General features: G+C 45.3%; 2 protein-coding genes across 11 annotated transcripts in view; one reads left to right on the forward strand and one right to left on the reverse strand.

Annotated features, from left to right (window-relative positions):
• Nucleotides 1–7,960, reverse strand: part of CEP68 (centrosomal protein 68) — a 30,655-nt gene extending 22,695 nt beyond the window's left edge. For 5 of the 10 annotated variants that reach the window (XR_010149420.1, XR_001715834.4, XR_010149419.1 and 2 more), the window contains exon 1: nt 7,833–7,928. The gene's annotated coding sequence lies outside the window, so the exon portion shown is untranslated. Of the gene's footprint in view, nt 1–7,832 lie in introns of all 10 variants that reach the window. The other 5 variants (XR_010149421.1, XR_010149423.1, XM_016948638.4 and 2 more) reach the window with 2 other exon arrangements.
• On the forward strand, nt 7,305–16,469 carry LOC129143137 (proline-rich proteoglycan 2-like). The gene is made up of 3 exons (XM_054677922.1): nt 7,305–8,446; nt 13,025–13,083; nt 16,149–16,469. The coding sequence occupies exon 1, from the start codon at nt 7,505–7,507 to the stop codon at nt 8,243–8,245; it is 741 nt and encodes a 246-aa protein (XP_054533897.1). The 5' UTR covers nt 7,305–7,504; the 3' UTR covers nt 8,246–8,446; nt 13,025–13,083; nt 16,149–16,469.
• Nucleotides 16,470–17,558: the final 1,089 nt, after the last annotated feature.

Consider the following 17,558-nt stretch of genomic DNA (forward strand, 5'->3'; position numbering starts at 1 on the left):
AGGGAGGGGTGCAAACAAATTATCCCTTTGTTTTGATCATGTATTTTTTATTTATCTTGTCTAGATCTCATTATTCAAAAAAGAAGGTATCTATTTAGCCTGGAGAGATAGGGAGTGGTGAGCTATTAGAAACTATTCAGTTGACATCCCTAAGTAACTTACAAGGATACACACAAACCTAAACTAGGTTAGTAGTGTGGCCAAAGTCCCTTCAGCAACCAGGTAAGAAGATCTGAAATTCAATGATTTTCAAGGAAATTGTACGTCTGTAAAGACGGAATGAAGGTAGTTACTTTCTTAGACTGGATAAACAGTCCCTTCATAATCTTATTAATCTGCCTGACAAATCATGTTTTTCCCCATTATACAAGTTTATTATGAGAACCAAGACAGACACATGTGAAAGAAAATAAAAACCAATCTATAATGCATTCAAAACTGTCTATGAAATGTTACCAAAATGCAACGAAAGGGAGAAATCAGTTGGGATAAAAATAATAGGGGAAAACTTCCTGAAGTAATGACTGAAGACAAACCTCTTTTAAAACAGCAATCATGCCGAAGAAAACACTGGCCCAGGCTATGATAAACGCACAAGTTTTGGATTCCTAGGACTCAACCCTGTCTGCATCTGTCAGGTGGCCATCTGTAACACTGCATGAAGGTCTGGTCTTCATTTCCATAGATCCGAGATTTTACATATCATTCCTCCTAACCCTCTGGGGTAGGGGTGGGGGCGACAGATTCAGGTTGCACCTTCTAATAAGAGACAGCTTATCCTTCTCAGACTGGTGAATAGCACTTGTTGTCTTGGACCCACACAGTCTCCCAGGTCATCAGCTTTAAACAATTTCCTAATGTGGGGCCTCCCGTTCTCGGATCACACATTTTACAGTGTTCCTGGAGGCTAGCAGCTCCATGATGGGGCACAGGCCCCCGTCTCCTCCCAAATGAAGGAAGTGCCAGGAGGTTGGACTGAATGACAGGAGACATCAGAGCACAGACAGTGAACTCAACCTTACCCTCTGAGAAAGGTCTGTACACACCAGAACTGCCTTGTCCTTTGTCAAACCAAGAGACAAGCCACATAAGCTTCAGGATATTCTAGGGACCATCTGGACTTTGCTATTAAAATTCTGTTAGTTTCCAGAACCTGAAGAGGCTGTATGATCCACCAGATATAATTAGGAGTGATGTAGGCTTGGCTTACTCTTGCCCTACAGTAAAAATACGCCCACAAATCATGCATGTGGTAACACAAACTCTAAGCCTGGACATCTGACCCTTCTTCGTATATGCTGCATCACCCTAGGACACTCCTGTCACAGCTGCCGGGCTTCCTCCCACTCACTTCTGTCCAAGATGGAGAGAGGAGGACTGGGAACTGTGGGAGGGGTGAGGCTCTGCTCTTGCTCTTGACTAAACCCCTCAAACAGATGAATGATCAACTAGAGAGCAATCCTCCTTTCAACAAAAAAGGACCTCCCGTAGGACTATTTTTTTTTTTAGATAGAGTCTCGCTCTGTCGCCCAGGCTGGAGTGCAGTGGCACGATCTTGGCTCACTACAACCTCTGCCTCCCGGGTTCAAGGGATTCTTGTGCCTCAGCCTCCCAAATGGCTGGGATTACAGGCGTGCACCACCATGCGTGGCTCATTTTTTGTATTTTTAGTAGGGACAGGGTTTCAATATGTTGCCAGGGCTGGTCTCGAACTCCTGAGCTTAGGCAATCCACCCGCCTAGGCCTCCCAGAGTGCTGGGTTTACAGATATAAGCCATCACGCCCCGCCTCTTTTTTTTTTTTTTTTTTTTTTTTTGAGATGGAGTCTCACTCTGTCGCCCAGGTTGGAGTACAGCAGCGAGATCTTGGCTCATTGCAACCTCTGCCTCCCGGGTTCAAGCAATTCTCCTGGCTTAGCCTCCAAAGCAGCTGGGACTCCAGGCGCGTGCCACCATCCCCGCTAATTTTTCTATTTTTAGTAGATACGGGGTTTAACCATGTTGGCCAGGCTGCCCTCGAACTCCCGGCCTCAAGTGACCTGCCTGCCTCGGCCTCCCAAAGTGTTGGGCTTACAGGCGGGAGTCACCGCACCTGGCCAGGACTCTAAGTCGTGAGCTCCCTTTGAAACAATCTCATTTATACCAACTTTGCCCAGGGAGCTCTGTTCTGGCAAGGGCTCGTCTCTTACCTGAGCGCACAGTCACCTGTGCCAGCCACAGAGGCCAGGTGTTGCTAGACTGAGCAAGCCCTATGAATTCAGGGCCAAAACCTCCAAACTTGTTTTCACAGGAGGCCACAGGAATAAGTGATAATTGCCATGAACACACAGTGGCAGAACCTGCCCAGAGAACCAAAGAGGCTTTCCATGCTGCTCTTTCTCCAATAACATGAAACTGTGCACAAGGAAACAGAAGGCAGGACCCAGCAGAGCTTGCTGGAAGAACTCTGGGGGAACTAGATTTATGGAATAAAGGAGCTTAAAGGCAGAGGCCAAGCAGGCATGGGAGGTCACATGAAAGGAGGTAAAGACACGTAGGGGAAGCCAACAAAGGGGCCAGTCACAAAAGGTGACTGAGGCCTGCTTCAGGGTGGCGTGGGTGCCAGGAAAACTGTGGCTGGAGGCCTGAGACTGGGAGGCCAGCAGCAAAGAGCAACTGCTGCTCCACCTGCTCCCGCCCGGCTGGGAAGTCCCCCTGGAGCCCCACAGTCCCCCACACCAGCCCTGTCTTTCACTGTGGGATAGGTCACTCTGAGCACTTTGTCCCCCTTCTCTGCAGGTAAAATCAAAGTAAAGTGAAAATGAAGAAAAGACTCAAAGCTACGGAGGGTAGACTGTGTCTGCTGTGGCTTGGCCATGGGCCGAGGCCATCCCCAGGATCCTTGGGCACCGGGAGCCCCTTCTTTTCTCCCCAGGGCTGCTTCTGGAAGTTTTGCTTAGAGTCAAAAGAACAGAAGGAATCTCCCAGGGCCCTAGGAGGAGCCAGTGGGTCCCTGTAGATCAATGCGGTAGGGAGGGCTGTGGGCTAGGCTGCTTGGCTGTCTGTTCCCTCGCCTTCTCACTCACTTATCTGTTGGCTGACTGACCAGGGCTACCAGACAGCCTCCCAGCAAGGCCAATGTTCTCATTTACAAGGCAAGGTCTTTAGGTAGCCCTTTTTTTTCTTTTTTTTAATTTGAGATGGAGTCTTGCTGTGTTGCCCAGGCTGGAGTGCAGTGGTGCTATCTCACTGCAACCTCCACCTCCCAGGTTCAAGCAATTCTCCTGCCTCAGTCTCCTGAGTAGTTGGGATTACAGGCACCCACCACCACACCTGGCTAATTTTAGTATTTTTAGTAGAGACAGGGTTTCACCATGTTGGCCAGGCTGGTCTCAAACTCCTGACTTTATGTGATCCTCCTGCCTCAGCCTCCCAAAGTGCTGGGATTACAGGCGTGAGCCACTGCGCCCAACCTAGATAGCCTTTAAAGAGATGTAAGTCACATCTACAAGGAGCTTGACTGAGTCCCAGCTACTCCTCCCCTCAACCCCAAGCTCTCTGGCCTCCTCAGCAGTCAGCAGAGTGTCCATGTGTAACAAAGCTCAACGTACAAGGATGCTGAGGGCTGAATATGTCAATCAACAGCACCTTTTTTCTCACTAAAGAGCAAAGCAGAAAAACACCTTCCTTATAACAAAAATCACTGTCAGAAGAGGCTATACCTGGACCACATGGGTGCATTTCCACAGACCACTGCTTTTACTATACTGACAGTTTTTATTTTTATTCATTTATTTTTTTTAAGAGACGAGGCCTCGCTATGTTGCCCGGGCTGGTCTCAAACTCCTGAACTCAAGCAATCCTCCCTCCTTGGCCTCCCAAAATGCTGGGATTACAGGTATGGGCCACTGTGCCCGGCCCTGACACTTTTTTGTGAGGTCATCAGGCTGCACGTATGAAGACTGAGAAGAATCTTACCGCTCTCAAGAGATACTATTAAGATTGCCACTCACTGTACCGTAGCATTCTCTTTGGAGAAGCCATGGGAGAATTCTCTGGCCTCAATAACAGAAACAGCTGTCTCCATTCAGCAGACATTTTCACTTTATAAATACTGGCAAAACTGATAAAAAAAAATTTCCCTCTTTGCTTTGGCTGCTACAAAGCTCAGGGCCAAATACGCAATCTCACCTGAGTAAAAGGCATAGGACAGAGAGGTACTTGCCTTTTTGTGCTAATTTCTTCCTTGACTTTCTCCTATTTTTTTTTCACTCCATGTGCCTCAATTGCTGTTATTAAAAATCTTGTTACATCAAAGTATGTTGGAACAATTCCTCAAATAGTTTTTTTTAACAAGATAGAGAAATTGTTAAAACAAAAAATAGAAAAAAGCTCCTAAACCCAAGATTTTATTCCAATACCGTAAGAAAATAAAACGCATTTACCCAATACTTCTAAAAAGCAAATGTAGATACTAGGGATTAGCACTTCACTATCAAAGTGTGATCCAGCACCAGCAGCATCTGCATCACCTCAGAGCTCGTTGGGAATGCAGATTCTCAGGTCCTGCCCCAGAACCTTGGAATGAGAACCTGCATTTTAGCAATATCTCCAGATGACTTGGTAAGAAAAATGTTTCAGAAGCACTGGGTTGGTAAGTAAGGCTGTTTCAGCACCCTGAGAAGGAACAACTAAAATAGCTTTACAACCATTCCTTGGGTGCCTATATGCTAGCCACACACAAGAAGAAAATTTATGGCCCTTGTCTTCAAGGCCTTTGCAACAGGACATTAGAAAAGGCTTACACCTTGTGGCAGGTTTTTAATGGCTAATTATAGAATACCACAGCTGAAAGGGAGTCCCCAGAAATAATAGTATTCCCTAGAAAGAATTTGAGATTCATGATGGCTATGTTAAAAACAGAATCACAGACCTGAATTTCTCCTGTGCCAGTTACAAGTGAGGAGGGTAAAGGTATTTGTTTTGGAAACTGGAAATAATTTAAGAGAAACCAATATGCCAAGGGAGCTTACAGCTACAAGGAAATGTGCAACTTAACCTGTTTCCTGTAACCAGAAAGTGGTGCAGGAAAACCTGGAAGTGACGCAGTGTCCCCCAGGAGTTGTATCTGACACTTCTAGCTGGCAGACAGGTCTAAAGCCAACAGGAACATTTCTTGGGCTTTTCACAATGTTGGTGAACAACATTAAAGATAGGAGACAGTTTCTTCATGAGAACAGATTTAAGTTATAAGGAGAATCCACCTCCATAAGCTCTGCTTCTTTCTGGATGGATCAACCAGGTAAAGATTTTTTGTCAGCCACATGAGGCCCCCATCTATTTAGCTCCTCTGATTTTACATGACCATTTCAGATAACAGACCCCGTTAAGAATGTATCAAGTACTACTGTAACTCTTGACCAAATTGCTATTTGGCACCAAATCAATCTTTAGTTGGTGGTGACACTCCAGACACATAAACAGATAATCTTCTACGGAATACTTTCACTGTGGAAAGAGAATCAGGAAAGGCTAAAGGGATGTTTAAAAATCAGACATCAGGCTGGGCATGGTGGCTCACGCCTGTAATCCCAGCACTTTGGGAGGCTGAAGTGGGCGGATCACCTGAGGTCAGGAGTTCAAGACCAGGCTGGACAACATGGCGAAACCCCGTCTCTACCAAAAATACAAAAATTAGCGGAACACGGTGGTGGGTGCCTGTAATCCTAGCTACTCGGAAGGCTGAGGTAGGAGAATTGCTTGAACCCGGGAGGAAGAGGTTGCAGTGAGCTGAGATTGTGCCATTGCACTCCAGCCTGGCCAACAAGAGTGAAACTCCCTCTCAAAAAAAAAAAAAAAAAAAAAAAAGGAAAAAAATCAGCCATCGGATAAGGTGTCAGGCACCGTGGCTCATGCCTGTAATCGCTTGAGCCCAGGAGTTCAAGACCAGCCTGGGCAATATAGAGAGACATCATCTCTACAACAAAATAGAAAATTAGCTGGGCCTGGTGATGTGCACCTGTGATCCCAGCTACTTGGGAGGCTGAGGTGAGAGGGACTGGACCCCAGGAGGTTGAGGCCACAGTGAGTTGAGATCATGCCACTGTACTCCAGCCTGGGTGATGGAGTGAGACCCTGTCTCAAAAAAAGGGATCGGATAAGGACCAAAAAACAGAGAGATCCTGAAGGGTCAAGTACTATACAAATATTTCATATTGGTGAGTGTATTCAAGTATCCATTTATTTTTCTCCTAACGACTGCTAACAGCTAACAGCTACTGATCATTTTCTTTGTGCCAGGAACTATATTAGGCACTATACATCAATATCTTATTTAATCCTAGTAACTCACCACACAGGTACTACTATTATTCCCATTTTTAAGGATGAGGAAACCAAGGCACAGAGAAGTTAAATAACTTAATGACACGCCTGTAATCCCAGCACTCTGGGAGGCAGAGGCAGGAGGATTGCTTGAGCCCAGGAGTTCAAGACCAGCCTGGACAACATGGCAAGACCCCCATCACCATTAAAAAAAAAATAAATCAGAGTTAGTAACATGGCAGAGCTAAAGCCTGTTTGACTTAGAGAGCCTGAGCTTAGCTGCCTTCCTAACCTGTAAGAATAACTCGCTCAAGAAGTTAAATAAATGTTTCTGTTGTGTCACCTTTAGACTACCACGCTGATTTTGTTTCCTTTTGGCTTCCTTCCATCACTGAGTGCCTTTTATGTTCCAAGCATTGTGCTAGGGGCTGGGGAAACCACAATACAGTGTGATGAGTAAAAACAGAGGCTGCAGAAGGTAGCCCAAAAAAGGGAGGAGTTATCAGTCGCAGGGTGGGGAAGTGCTTTAAAAAGCTTTGCGCAAAAGAGGTTAAACTGAATTCCTTGGGTTTTTTGTTGTTGTTGTTTTCTAAGTGGGCCAGAATTGACTCAACAGAGGGTGGGAAAGGGGAATGGAGGGAACAAAGTAAAAAGTGGTGACTTCTAGATCTTTCAACTAAACCCAAGGCAAACTGACCCAACAACCTTTGTTACACACTTTAACACAACACTCTTCATACCCTAGATCTGAGAACTGTTACCAGATTATTTACAAACGCTACCTCCCTTCGTGGTCCTGATGAATTCCCAGTGAGGTCCAATCTGCCCTGGCAGGTTTCCGCTCATTTTTGTTACAAACAATACACTAAACCCAACCTACTAATCATCAAGGGCCTGGAACAGGTTTTGGACATTCGTCCCCAGGCTGCTGAGAACTGTTCTAGTGATGACAGTTAGAAAGGGTAGCCCTCCGAGGCAAAAAAAATGAGACATCTTGATTTTTTCTCTCCGCATCTGGGCGCTGCTGCATCCACGGCGATAAGAAGACATCACTGGTCTCCATCTTTCCAGGGGAAAAGGCCCGAGCTGCATTAGCCCCGACTGGGGAGCTGGGTAAACAGCCCACGCCCGGCAGAGGCCTGAGGGAAAGTGACCTCCCCCGGGGCCCAGGCCGACCAGCGGCGCAGCTGCTCGGCCGCCAGATGCGCGGACTCGCGCGCTCCCTCGCCGCGCCCGGGCATTCCCAAGCCCAGCCGCCCGCCTCGGCCCCGACCCCTCGGCCGCCACAGCACACGCCGTTCCGCTCGCAAGATGGAGGCGAAGGCACGAGGCGCCCCCGCCCCCCAGGGAGCCTTTGTGCCCTTGCCGGCGGGGACGCGAGGCCAGACGGCCCGCACCGCAAGGGCTCCGCAGGCACCGAAGAGACGCGGGGGAGGGGGCCGGGCCGCGCGCGCGGATCTAGCCCGGGCCACCGCCCCCAGCGCCGCGGGCACCCCCGACACCAGCACCCGCACGCGGGACACTGCCTACCTACCGCACCGCGAACGCTTCGCACGTCCGGAGCGGTCTCAGCAGCCCCATGCGCTGGCCCCGAGCTTGCGAACCCTGACTGCAACTGCGGCCCTCCAACCGCAGCCCAAAACGCGCAGGGCAGGACCGAGCGCCAACCACGCCCTTCGGCCGCGCTGACCACGCCCTTCTTCCCGCCCCTTCTCCCTCCGCGGGAGGGCTTTCGGCAATTTCGCGCAGCGAATCGCAGCCCTAAGTCCGCGGCTCCACCAATACGTGGACGCTTCTGCAAGATGAGCCCGCCCCCTACTTCGTCCTGGCCTATGGGAAGCCGGGACTTCTTCAGCGGCTGTCCTCCCTCGCTTTTGGAGCTCCGACCTCAGCTTCGCCTGCGAGCTGGGTTGTGTAAAGGCGGGTCATTTTGGGGCGCTTAGGGATGGGTGCCGGGGGGCGCGCTTTCCCGCGTGAAGATCGCTCCAGGAGTCATGCGTACATTCGTTCATTTTGCTCTGGACGCACTGATGTTCCCGGCTCGCCGCCGCGCCGCAGTCACGAGGCTCTCCGAACGCCTTTCACTGTGTTTCTGTTTACATTCGCGTCTGCAAGACCTGGCGGCGCGACCGAGGCCCGAACAGGTGCAGCGAGGCGGGGCGGGGAGCCAGTGCTGAGGGGAGCTCCCCAGGCCGGGTGGTTGAAGACAGCTTCTGGGGGGAGGTGGAGCTCTGGCTCGTGGAGAATGGGAAGGGTGTGGAAAATGAACTGGTAGCTGCTTAGCGACTCTGAGCAGCCTGCTCTGATGGGAAATCGGTGATGGAGTCGGAGGGAAGTCGGAGGCAGCTTGTGGGAGGCCAGGGTGCTCACTCTCTCCCCTGCCAGCATGGGACCTAGTAACTTTCATACATCTCTATCTATCTATCTATTTTGCAAAGATGGGGTCTTGCTGTGTTGCCCAGGCTGGGCTTGAACTCCTGGACTCAGACGATCCTCCCGCCTCGGCCTCCCAAAGTGCTGGAATTACAGGTGTGAGCCACTGCATCCCATCCCCTAGGAGCTTAATGACACTGCCCTTTAGCTTTTACTGCTTATTAGAATCCGGAGGCATAGAGGAACTACCACCAGGGTGGCGTGGGGAAGGGGCCCTCCCTTCTGATGATTTTCTCTCAGCAGCACTTTCAGCAATCTGGCTTCAACTGAATATCTCCCCAGTTCATGAAACAGGCGTCTGTAAATGTCAACCCCAGCTGGGTGCAGGGTACAAATTTTTTCCTACAGAGCTCTTGAGTCCCAGGTAGTTTAGGAGACAAGGACTTGTTTGGTTTTCCCAGACCTGTCAGGACAGCTCAGAGGTTTTGTCTAACCCAGGGGCCACAAACTTTTGACAACAGCAGCAGCTAGCCCACAGATGGTTTTATTTGGGCATCGCATAGCTTTTCTTTGTTTGTTTGCTTTTGTTTTTTAATAAGAATTTGAATCCCACCAACACCACTGGTCCATTAAGTAACAGCCAGCCTTCACACATTTGCTGCCTACCTGAAGGCATTTGTGTTTGTGACCCTTGATCTTTTCTATACACAGAAGACCTCCAGTGGAGTCACCTAATCCCACAGCCAAGTCACCCCTGCTGGACAGAGAACTGTACAAAGTCCAAACAGGCGTACATATCCTGTATGGTTTCCTCATCTATAAAGAGAGGGGATAGGATGAAGGAGTCTCAAGGTTCCTTTTGGTTCTGATGTTCTGTAATTTTGTGTTGTGAGCAGCTTTTGTTTTTGCCTGACGGGAAAACTTTCCTTTGGGGAATTGTCTGCAGTCCGCTGGGTCAGATGGTTCTTTAGCACCACACTTCTGTGGTCTCCCAAGGCAGGATGGGTGTGGAGAAGGGGAGGTGTGGAACCCAGGCCTGGCCAGCTATAGTCTCCCTCCTCTTGTTTTCAGATTTCCCCAGGGATGTGCACATGACCAAACCTGAGATGATCTGAGCCCTTGTCGGGGATTTTAGAGAATGAGGCTGGGAGAAAGAGGCTCTTTCTTTTGGTGTTTCTGAGCGTGGGAAAAGTAGGCCTAGAGCTGTCTGTAGTTATACTCCTTGCACCAGCAATGCTGGAGAACCAGGCCTGGAAATGTTAGGAACCAGCTAAGCCATCCTGCTTTGGTACTCTGATTAGGGTGCGTACCAGCTCCTTTGGTGGTGACATGAATTATTTTTCAACTCTTCTCACTTAAGATTCAAGTTTTGGGAAGGACCATTTACTTGGCCTAGTCTAGGTTATGTGCCTGTGTTCTAATTGCCAATAGGCAAAGAGAGTTCTGATTTCTACGGTGGCTTCTAGTCTGGGAGGCCTAGCCTCATACCAAGACTCAGTGTGTGGGGGCCTCCCCTCAAATAAGAAGAATGAGACGCTGGGTTGCCAAAAGTTGCTTCACTATAGTCCGTCTCTTAGGCTGCCCAACATTCACAGAAGTGCTTTCAAAGGTAAATGAAAATGCTGCCATCCAACAAAATGCGAGCATCTCTCCTATAACAAAATTTACTTATCCCTTCCCCAAAGCAGGGCATCTCAAAATCTCCTCATTTACTGTATTTGGCCCAAGTCCAACTTCTGTAGGTGATGTTCCATTCTTCCTTTCAGTTTCATCATCATCCCATCCCATCGTTGTAATGTGTAGACTAAACTGTAAAGTTAAGCATCACTGATAGACTTTAGATACAATTGTGAAAAGAAAGGAAATGAAAGAAAAGGACAATAGCTAAAAACTCCATTTATATATAATACAGCAAGAAGGGAAATACTGTTAGAGGTTACGATCTTCATTTTTGTAACTGGTAATGAAGCTTTATTGTCATTTACAATTTTCCTTCTCCGCTAACCATTCCAGGTCCCTCTTTCCTTCACGCAACCCCTCAGCTGGCCAGGATTCTTTGCCTGGTTGGGTTAAGCAAGCTTTTGTTCTTGAGGAGGTTGCCTGTAGGTAGGTTGTCTGTAGTTTGTCTGTAGGTGGTACAGTACATTGCCATCAACTTGTGCCCTGGCATGAGAGTGATGAGGTGCCTCAGGAGATCTCCTGTGTTCTATTACTGCTCCTCTTGCCTCCGTGGTGTAACAGCAACCCCACTTCCTCCTGAGAGTCAAAATCAGTCACCAAACAACATGTGACCTGTGGCATGAGGAGACCACATCAATTTCAGTTCTCAGTTAATAGGAACCATTGTTGTAGGTTCTGGTTAAAGCATTGTACTAAAATATCTAAACCAGCTAGTTTGAGGAAAAGCAAAGTATAAATTTTGAGAAGAATCATTAGGTATGATTTGAGAAATATCACACCCATTGTTACCAGCAATGATATTCTGCTGTGGAAGAAACTATTGGTCATTGGTTCAGAGTTTTGTCTCCCAGTGGGCACTTGAACTAATTTTTTTTTTTTAATTAAAATTTTTGGTCAGCTGGTGGCTTCTTGCTTGGTGGCCAGGAGCCAGATTTCATTCTGGGCAGGAGCAAGGCGCAGCCAGTGGGAATGCAGGAGAGGCCAGGTGCGTGTTTTGGGACTTTCGGAGCAGCAGCCTGGGAACCAGCAGAGAAGATTCCGTCTTCCAGAGGTTGCCACTGTCTGCCAACTCACTTGTCTCCATCCTCAGTCATCTTTTAAAAGTACATAGCGACACTCTAGCTGTCTGGTTCTTCATGGGGAATGTAATTGAAGTCTGACATCATTCCTATTGCCCTGAAGTCTGAAACTTAGTGTCATTCTCACTGAAAATTGCCTTGGAGTTTGACAAACTCTTTCCCCAGTGATATTGACAGGTTGTTTTGTTTTTGTTTTTGTTTTGTTTTTGAGACAGTGTCTCACTCTGTCACCCAGCTGGGGCTGGAGTGCAGTAGCGCGATCTTGGCCCACTGCAACCTCCACCTCCCAGGTTCAAGGGATTCTCCTGCTTCAGCCTCCCAAGTACCTGGGATTAGAGTCACCCACCACCACGCCTGGCTAATTTTTGTATTTTTAGAAGAGATGGTTTCATCATGTTGGTAAGGCTGTTCTTGAACTCCTGACCTCAGTTGATCCACCTGCCTTGGTCTCCCAAATTGCTGGGATTACAGGTGTGAGCCACCACACCTGGTCAGATCCGAGGTATTTTGAACTAAACAGAACAGCAACCAACATCCATATAAAGTAACTACAAGAAAAAAATTAAAAACCGTTTTAACTAATGAAAATTCTTCCCACCAACCACAATTCCGTCCAACAGCCAAAAAGCAGAGGAAAACTAACAGTACTCTTCATATGAATTAAATATCATTTAGTAAGCAGCTGCAGCTATAAAGAATACCAAAAATCAGACATTAAAAAATTCAAAATAGAAATGGACACAAAGCAGAAAACTATAAAATGAGAACTGATGAAATTCAGGAAAGAAGTAGAAGAAAAAGCCAAAATAATCTTGAGATATGGAAACTAAATTACATTGTGTCCACGGGAAAATAGGTTAGCCTTAAAAGTTAAGAAGGAACATTGAAAATAAATTTAAAACAGCCAAGAGAACCCAAAACAAATTTGGAAAAGAAGGAAAAATATTAGAAAAAAAGTGAGAGATATAGAAGATAGACAGAAGTTAACATATGCATCATTGAAGTCTCCAAAGAAAAGAAACATAACAATGAAACAAAGCTATAACTGAAGATAGTTTTCTGGATATAAAATAAAACATGAATTTTTGGGACCAAAGGTACCTTGAGAAAAACTGACTCAGTATCATTAGCCTCAGTGAAATGCAAATCAAAACCACAATTATAGCCACTAGGATGGCTATAATAAAAAAGGTAACGTGTTGATGAAGATGTGGAGAAACTGGAACTCTCATACATGGCTGGTAAGAATGTCAAATGGAGGCTGGGCACAGTGGCTCACACCTGTAATTCCAACTCTTTGGGAGGCTAACATGGTAGGATCGCTAGGGCCCAGCAGGTCAAGGTTGCAGTGAGCTGTGATCGTGCCACTGCACTCCAGCTTGAGCAACAGGGTGAGACCTTGTCTCAAAAGAAAGGAAAAAGAAAAAGTATGTCAAATAATACAGCCCCTTTGGAAAGCAGTCTGGAAGTTTCTCAAAAGATTAAGCATAAAGTTACCATATGACCCAGCAGTTCCATTCCTATATATGTATGCAAGATAAATTAAAACGTATGTTCATACAAAAACTTGTACATGATTGGTTATTGCAGCATTATTCACAAGAGCCAAAAAGTGGAAACAACCCAAATACCCATCAACTGATGAATGGGTAAGTAAAATACAGTATATCCATAATATGGAATGTTAAAATGGCAGTAAAATCAATGCTACAGAATGTAGACGGACATTTTTATACAATGTGGGTGAACCATGAAAACATGCCAAGTGAAAGAAGCCAGTCACAGAAGACCACATAGATGATTCCATTCGTATGACACATCCAGAATAGGCAATTCTATGGAGATGGTGGATTAGCAGTTACCTAGGGCTGCAAGAGTTGAGGGGAATAGGAAGTGACCACTAATGGGTAACAGTTTCTTTTAGGGGTAATGAACTAAATTTGATTGTTCTAAAATTGACTGTGATGATGCTTGCACAACTCTGTGAATAAACTAAAACCATAGAACTGTGTACTGTAAATGGGTGAACTGTATGGTAGGGAAATTAGATCTCAATAAAGCTGTTTTTTTTAAAAAAAAGATATAGAAGTCAACTTGAAGGACTTTTTTTTTCTTTTCTTTTTTTTCTTTTTGAAACAGAGTCTTGCTCTTTCTCCCAGGCTGGAGTGCAGTGGCATGATCTCAGCTGACTGCAACCTCTGCCTCCCAGGTTCAAGTGATTCTCCTGCCTCAGCCTGCTGAGTTATAGGTACTTGCCACCACACCCGGCTAATTTTTTTTTTTTTTTTTTTCCAGTAGAGACAGGGTTTCACCATGTTGGCCAGGCTGGTCTCAAACTCTTGACCTCTGGTGATCCATCTGCCTCAGCCTCCCAAAATGCTGGGATTACAGGCATGAGCTACCACACCTGGCCTTGAAGGACTTTTTCATTGGCCAAATTTGGGACAATCTGCAAATAAAAAATAATGTTAATTACGATTTAATTACATTTTAAGTATACTTGTATTTAAGTATATTTGAGATAATTATATACTTAAATGTATAATTAACTTCAACATAATTAGGTATATAGTTAAGTATATATGCTTAATATATGATTATATTTAAAATATGTTTATATATTAAATATATTAACAAGTATATTAATATATAGTACTATATAATAAATATGTTTAACATATATAAATATATAATAAATGTATTAAATGTTAATGTAAAATAAATATTTGTAATCTATAATTATAATTGATTATAATATAATAATTTTTTGAAAATCATGGTCCATAGTCAATCTCAAACAAAACATAAGAAAACAGAGAAAAAGAAAAGCTCATCTTTACAGAGTGATAACTGTAAGAGGAATGTTAGATTAGACATTTACCCTTTTGGAAACTCAAATGTAATAATTAACCAATTAACCAAGATAAGGATTACTAATGAATGCTAAAACGATTGGGAAAAAAGTTTCTGGGAACAAGGTATTCACACAGACTCCCAAGTATTGCCCCACTGATTATTTACTAATTACAAAAGGGAAATTATGCATTTATAATGGAAAGATCAAGCAGTTACCACCATAACCAAGTGATCAAACATCACCAATAATGGGACTACCAGACATGTGCCTCCTAAGTAGAATTCTTTCCAAAAATATTTAACCTAACTTCCTGCTTACAGGAAATACAGTAGATACTGGTATAAGATGAACACCATTAGGAAGTAATCATCTCCAGAATATGGGATATTATGTAGCTGCACCAGACCAGTTTGGTTCAACTTTTACGTAACAAAAGTTATGAGTTGTTTTTCAGTTGCTAATGGAGCCTCAGGTCATGTAACCTGAGCAGGCCCAGGTGAACCAAGTGTGTAGCCACAGGGGGGAACCTAAGTGCTCAGAGGAGCAGGGACTGAATTAGGAAGTTGACACTGCATGGCTGGATCTACGATGCAATCAGATTGAGCTCTGGCATCACTCATTAGCAGGATCCAGTGAGATCATGCCTCCTGGCATTACCTCATTGCAAGATCCAGTCAGATCATGCCTCATTACCCTATGCTTATAAAACCTGACACAGCCTGGAGCTCAGGGAGGCATTGCTTTGGGAGCTATCTATACCCAGTGTTCTTTTTACTAGTTGTAAGTAATAAAATCCTCTTGTTAAATCCTCCTTGGTTGTGGCCATTGGTTGTCACTTACCAAGTGACCTAGCCCACCTGTTGTGTGGGCAACAGTTATACAAAACAATTGGCCTGAACTCTTAAAAAATGTCAACAGTATGGAAAAAAATACCCAGTAATAAATGGTATTGGAAGGAATGGCTCTAGATTAAAAGAGACTAAATAGATAATAACCAAAAACAATACAGGAAACTTGAGTGGATACTGGAGCAGGAAAAAAAAGAGCTATAAAAGGTATTTGGGGGATAACTGGAGAGAGCTGAATTTGGGCTGATATTAGATGATATTATAGCACAATTGTTAAATTTGAGGGGCGGTGATGACATTGTGGTTATGTGGAAAAATATTTTTATTCTTAGGAGATACATGCTGAAGTAATTAGAGGTGAAATGTTATAATATCTTTGTATTAGTCTGTTTTCACACTGCTGATACAGACATACCTGAGACTGGGTAATTTACAAAAGAAAGAAGTTTAATGGACTTACAGTTCCACGTGGCTGGGGAGGCCTCACAATCATGGTGGAAGGTGAAAGGCACGTCTCACATGGCAGCAGACAAGAGGAGAGAACTTGTGCAGGGAAACTCCCCTCTTTAAAACCATCAGATCTTGTGAGACGTATTCACTACCACAAGAACAGCATGGGAAAAACCTGCCCCCATGATTCAATTACCTCCCACAGGTTCTTCCCACAACATGTGGGAATTCAAGATGAGATTTGGGTGGGGACACAGCCAAACCATATCAATCTTTAACTTAATTTTGGTTGTTTAACAAACAAAACTGTATATCTGTATTTGTAGCTATCTATCCAAGGGGGAGCACGTGCAAATGTGATAAAATGTTAGTAACTGATGAATCTGTGGTTGGCAGACTCTAAGTTGGCACTCAGTGAATTCTGACCTTCCCTCCTGGAATTCACACCTTGTGTAATCCCTTTCCCTTGAGTAAGGGCTGGGTTTAGAGACTGGCTTCTAGCAAATAGCATGTGGGAGGTTCCTTCTGTAATTGAATTCTCTCTCCTTCAATTGCTCAGATGGAAATGGGCTGCCATGTTGTGAGCTGCCCCATGGGGAAGAGGCTCACATGTGAGGAACTGAGGGAGGCCTCCAGAAAACAGCCAGTGAAGAACTGAGACCCTCAGTCCAATAGCCTATGAGGAACTGAATCCTGCTGACAACCATATGAATGAGCTTGGAAGCAGGTCCTTCCCCAGTGAAGCCTTCATGTGAGACTGCAGCCCACTTGACACTTTGATTTGTAGCTTGTGACAGACCCCAAGCCAGAAGAGTCAGGTAAGCAGTGCCTGCACTCCTGACCCATGGCAACTGGCATGATAAATGTTTTTTCCTATGAAGCTATGTTTTAGAGTAATTTGTTTTGCAGCAATAGATAACTAATTCACTAGGTAAAGGTTATATCCATTGTAATCTTTCAACTTTTGTGTAGATTTGCAGTTTTATGTGCTGACAGGTGAACACACTGCTGTTGGCACCATGGCCACTGCATACTACGTGCTGTCATGCTAACATTTGATGCTGCAGCAGTAAGTTATTTCTCAATTGATTCTGAGTCTCTGGTTCACTAGCAGGATCATGTGCCCAAGCTCCAGCTTCCAAGGTGTGAGGCCAGAAAGTACCTGACCCTCTCAGCTTCCATAGTGAGAATTGTGGCCCTGTCTCTCAAATAGGGAGGTATTCAGACACTGAGTAGATGTAAAAAAAAAGAAAAGAAAAGAAAAAAAAAGGTGGGGGGCGGGGACGGTGGATAAGAAAAGAAAAAGAAGGAAAAGAGGGGGGAGAAAGTGAAAAGAAGAGAAACATCTGCTATACTTTGTTCTACTCCTCTACTCCCAACTGCCCAGAAACCTCCCCTGCTTAGGAGAGAATCAGATCAGCAGAGTTCCTGATGACCTAGTTTACTTGCCTGGAGACTCATTAGGGTAGCTCAACTACTGACTCTTCCTGTCTCCGTTTTTACCCTCCTGCCAATAACAACCCCCTCTGTCTGTGTCTCTTTAAAGCCCCAAGAGAGATGATCTGATGGTTTGGCTGGTCACTGTTTAATAGAGGGTGTTCTTTTTGGTCTGGATTTTCACTCTAGGCTACGTCAGAAGGTCTGGATTGGCCAATAGCTTGGATGCCCTTGGGGCCAGGCTCCATCCAATCTGTTTATTTACCTGCGGGGTGGTAACAAACAGAGAAACTTCCACAGAGGAGCCCCTAAGACCCCTAAGTCATGGACTTGTACAGGCATTTTGAGGCTTTTATAAGGGGGCAGTGTTAGAAACGCTTGTTCCCTGGTGCTGCAAAGAAATAGCTCTCGAGTTGGAGAGAAGTAAAAGCTCGAACCGGCCTGGGAAGGACCTTACCTAGTGATCCTAACTACTGAAACTGCAGTCTGGACAGCAGAAAAAGGATTGACCCATCACACCCGAGTCAGGAAA

This window comes from Pan troglodytes, chromosome 12 (genome assembly GCF_028858775.2).
Source record: "Pan troglodytes isolate AG18354 chromosome 12, NHGRI_mPanTro3-v2.0_pri, whole genome shotgun sequence".
Classification (NCBI taxonomy): Eukaryota; Metazoa; Chordata; class Mammalia; order Primates; family Hominidae; genus Pan; species Pan troglodytes.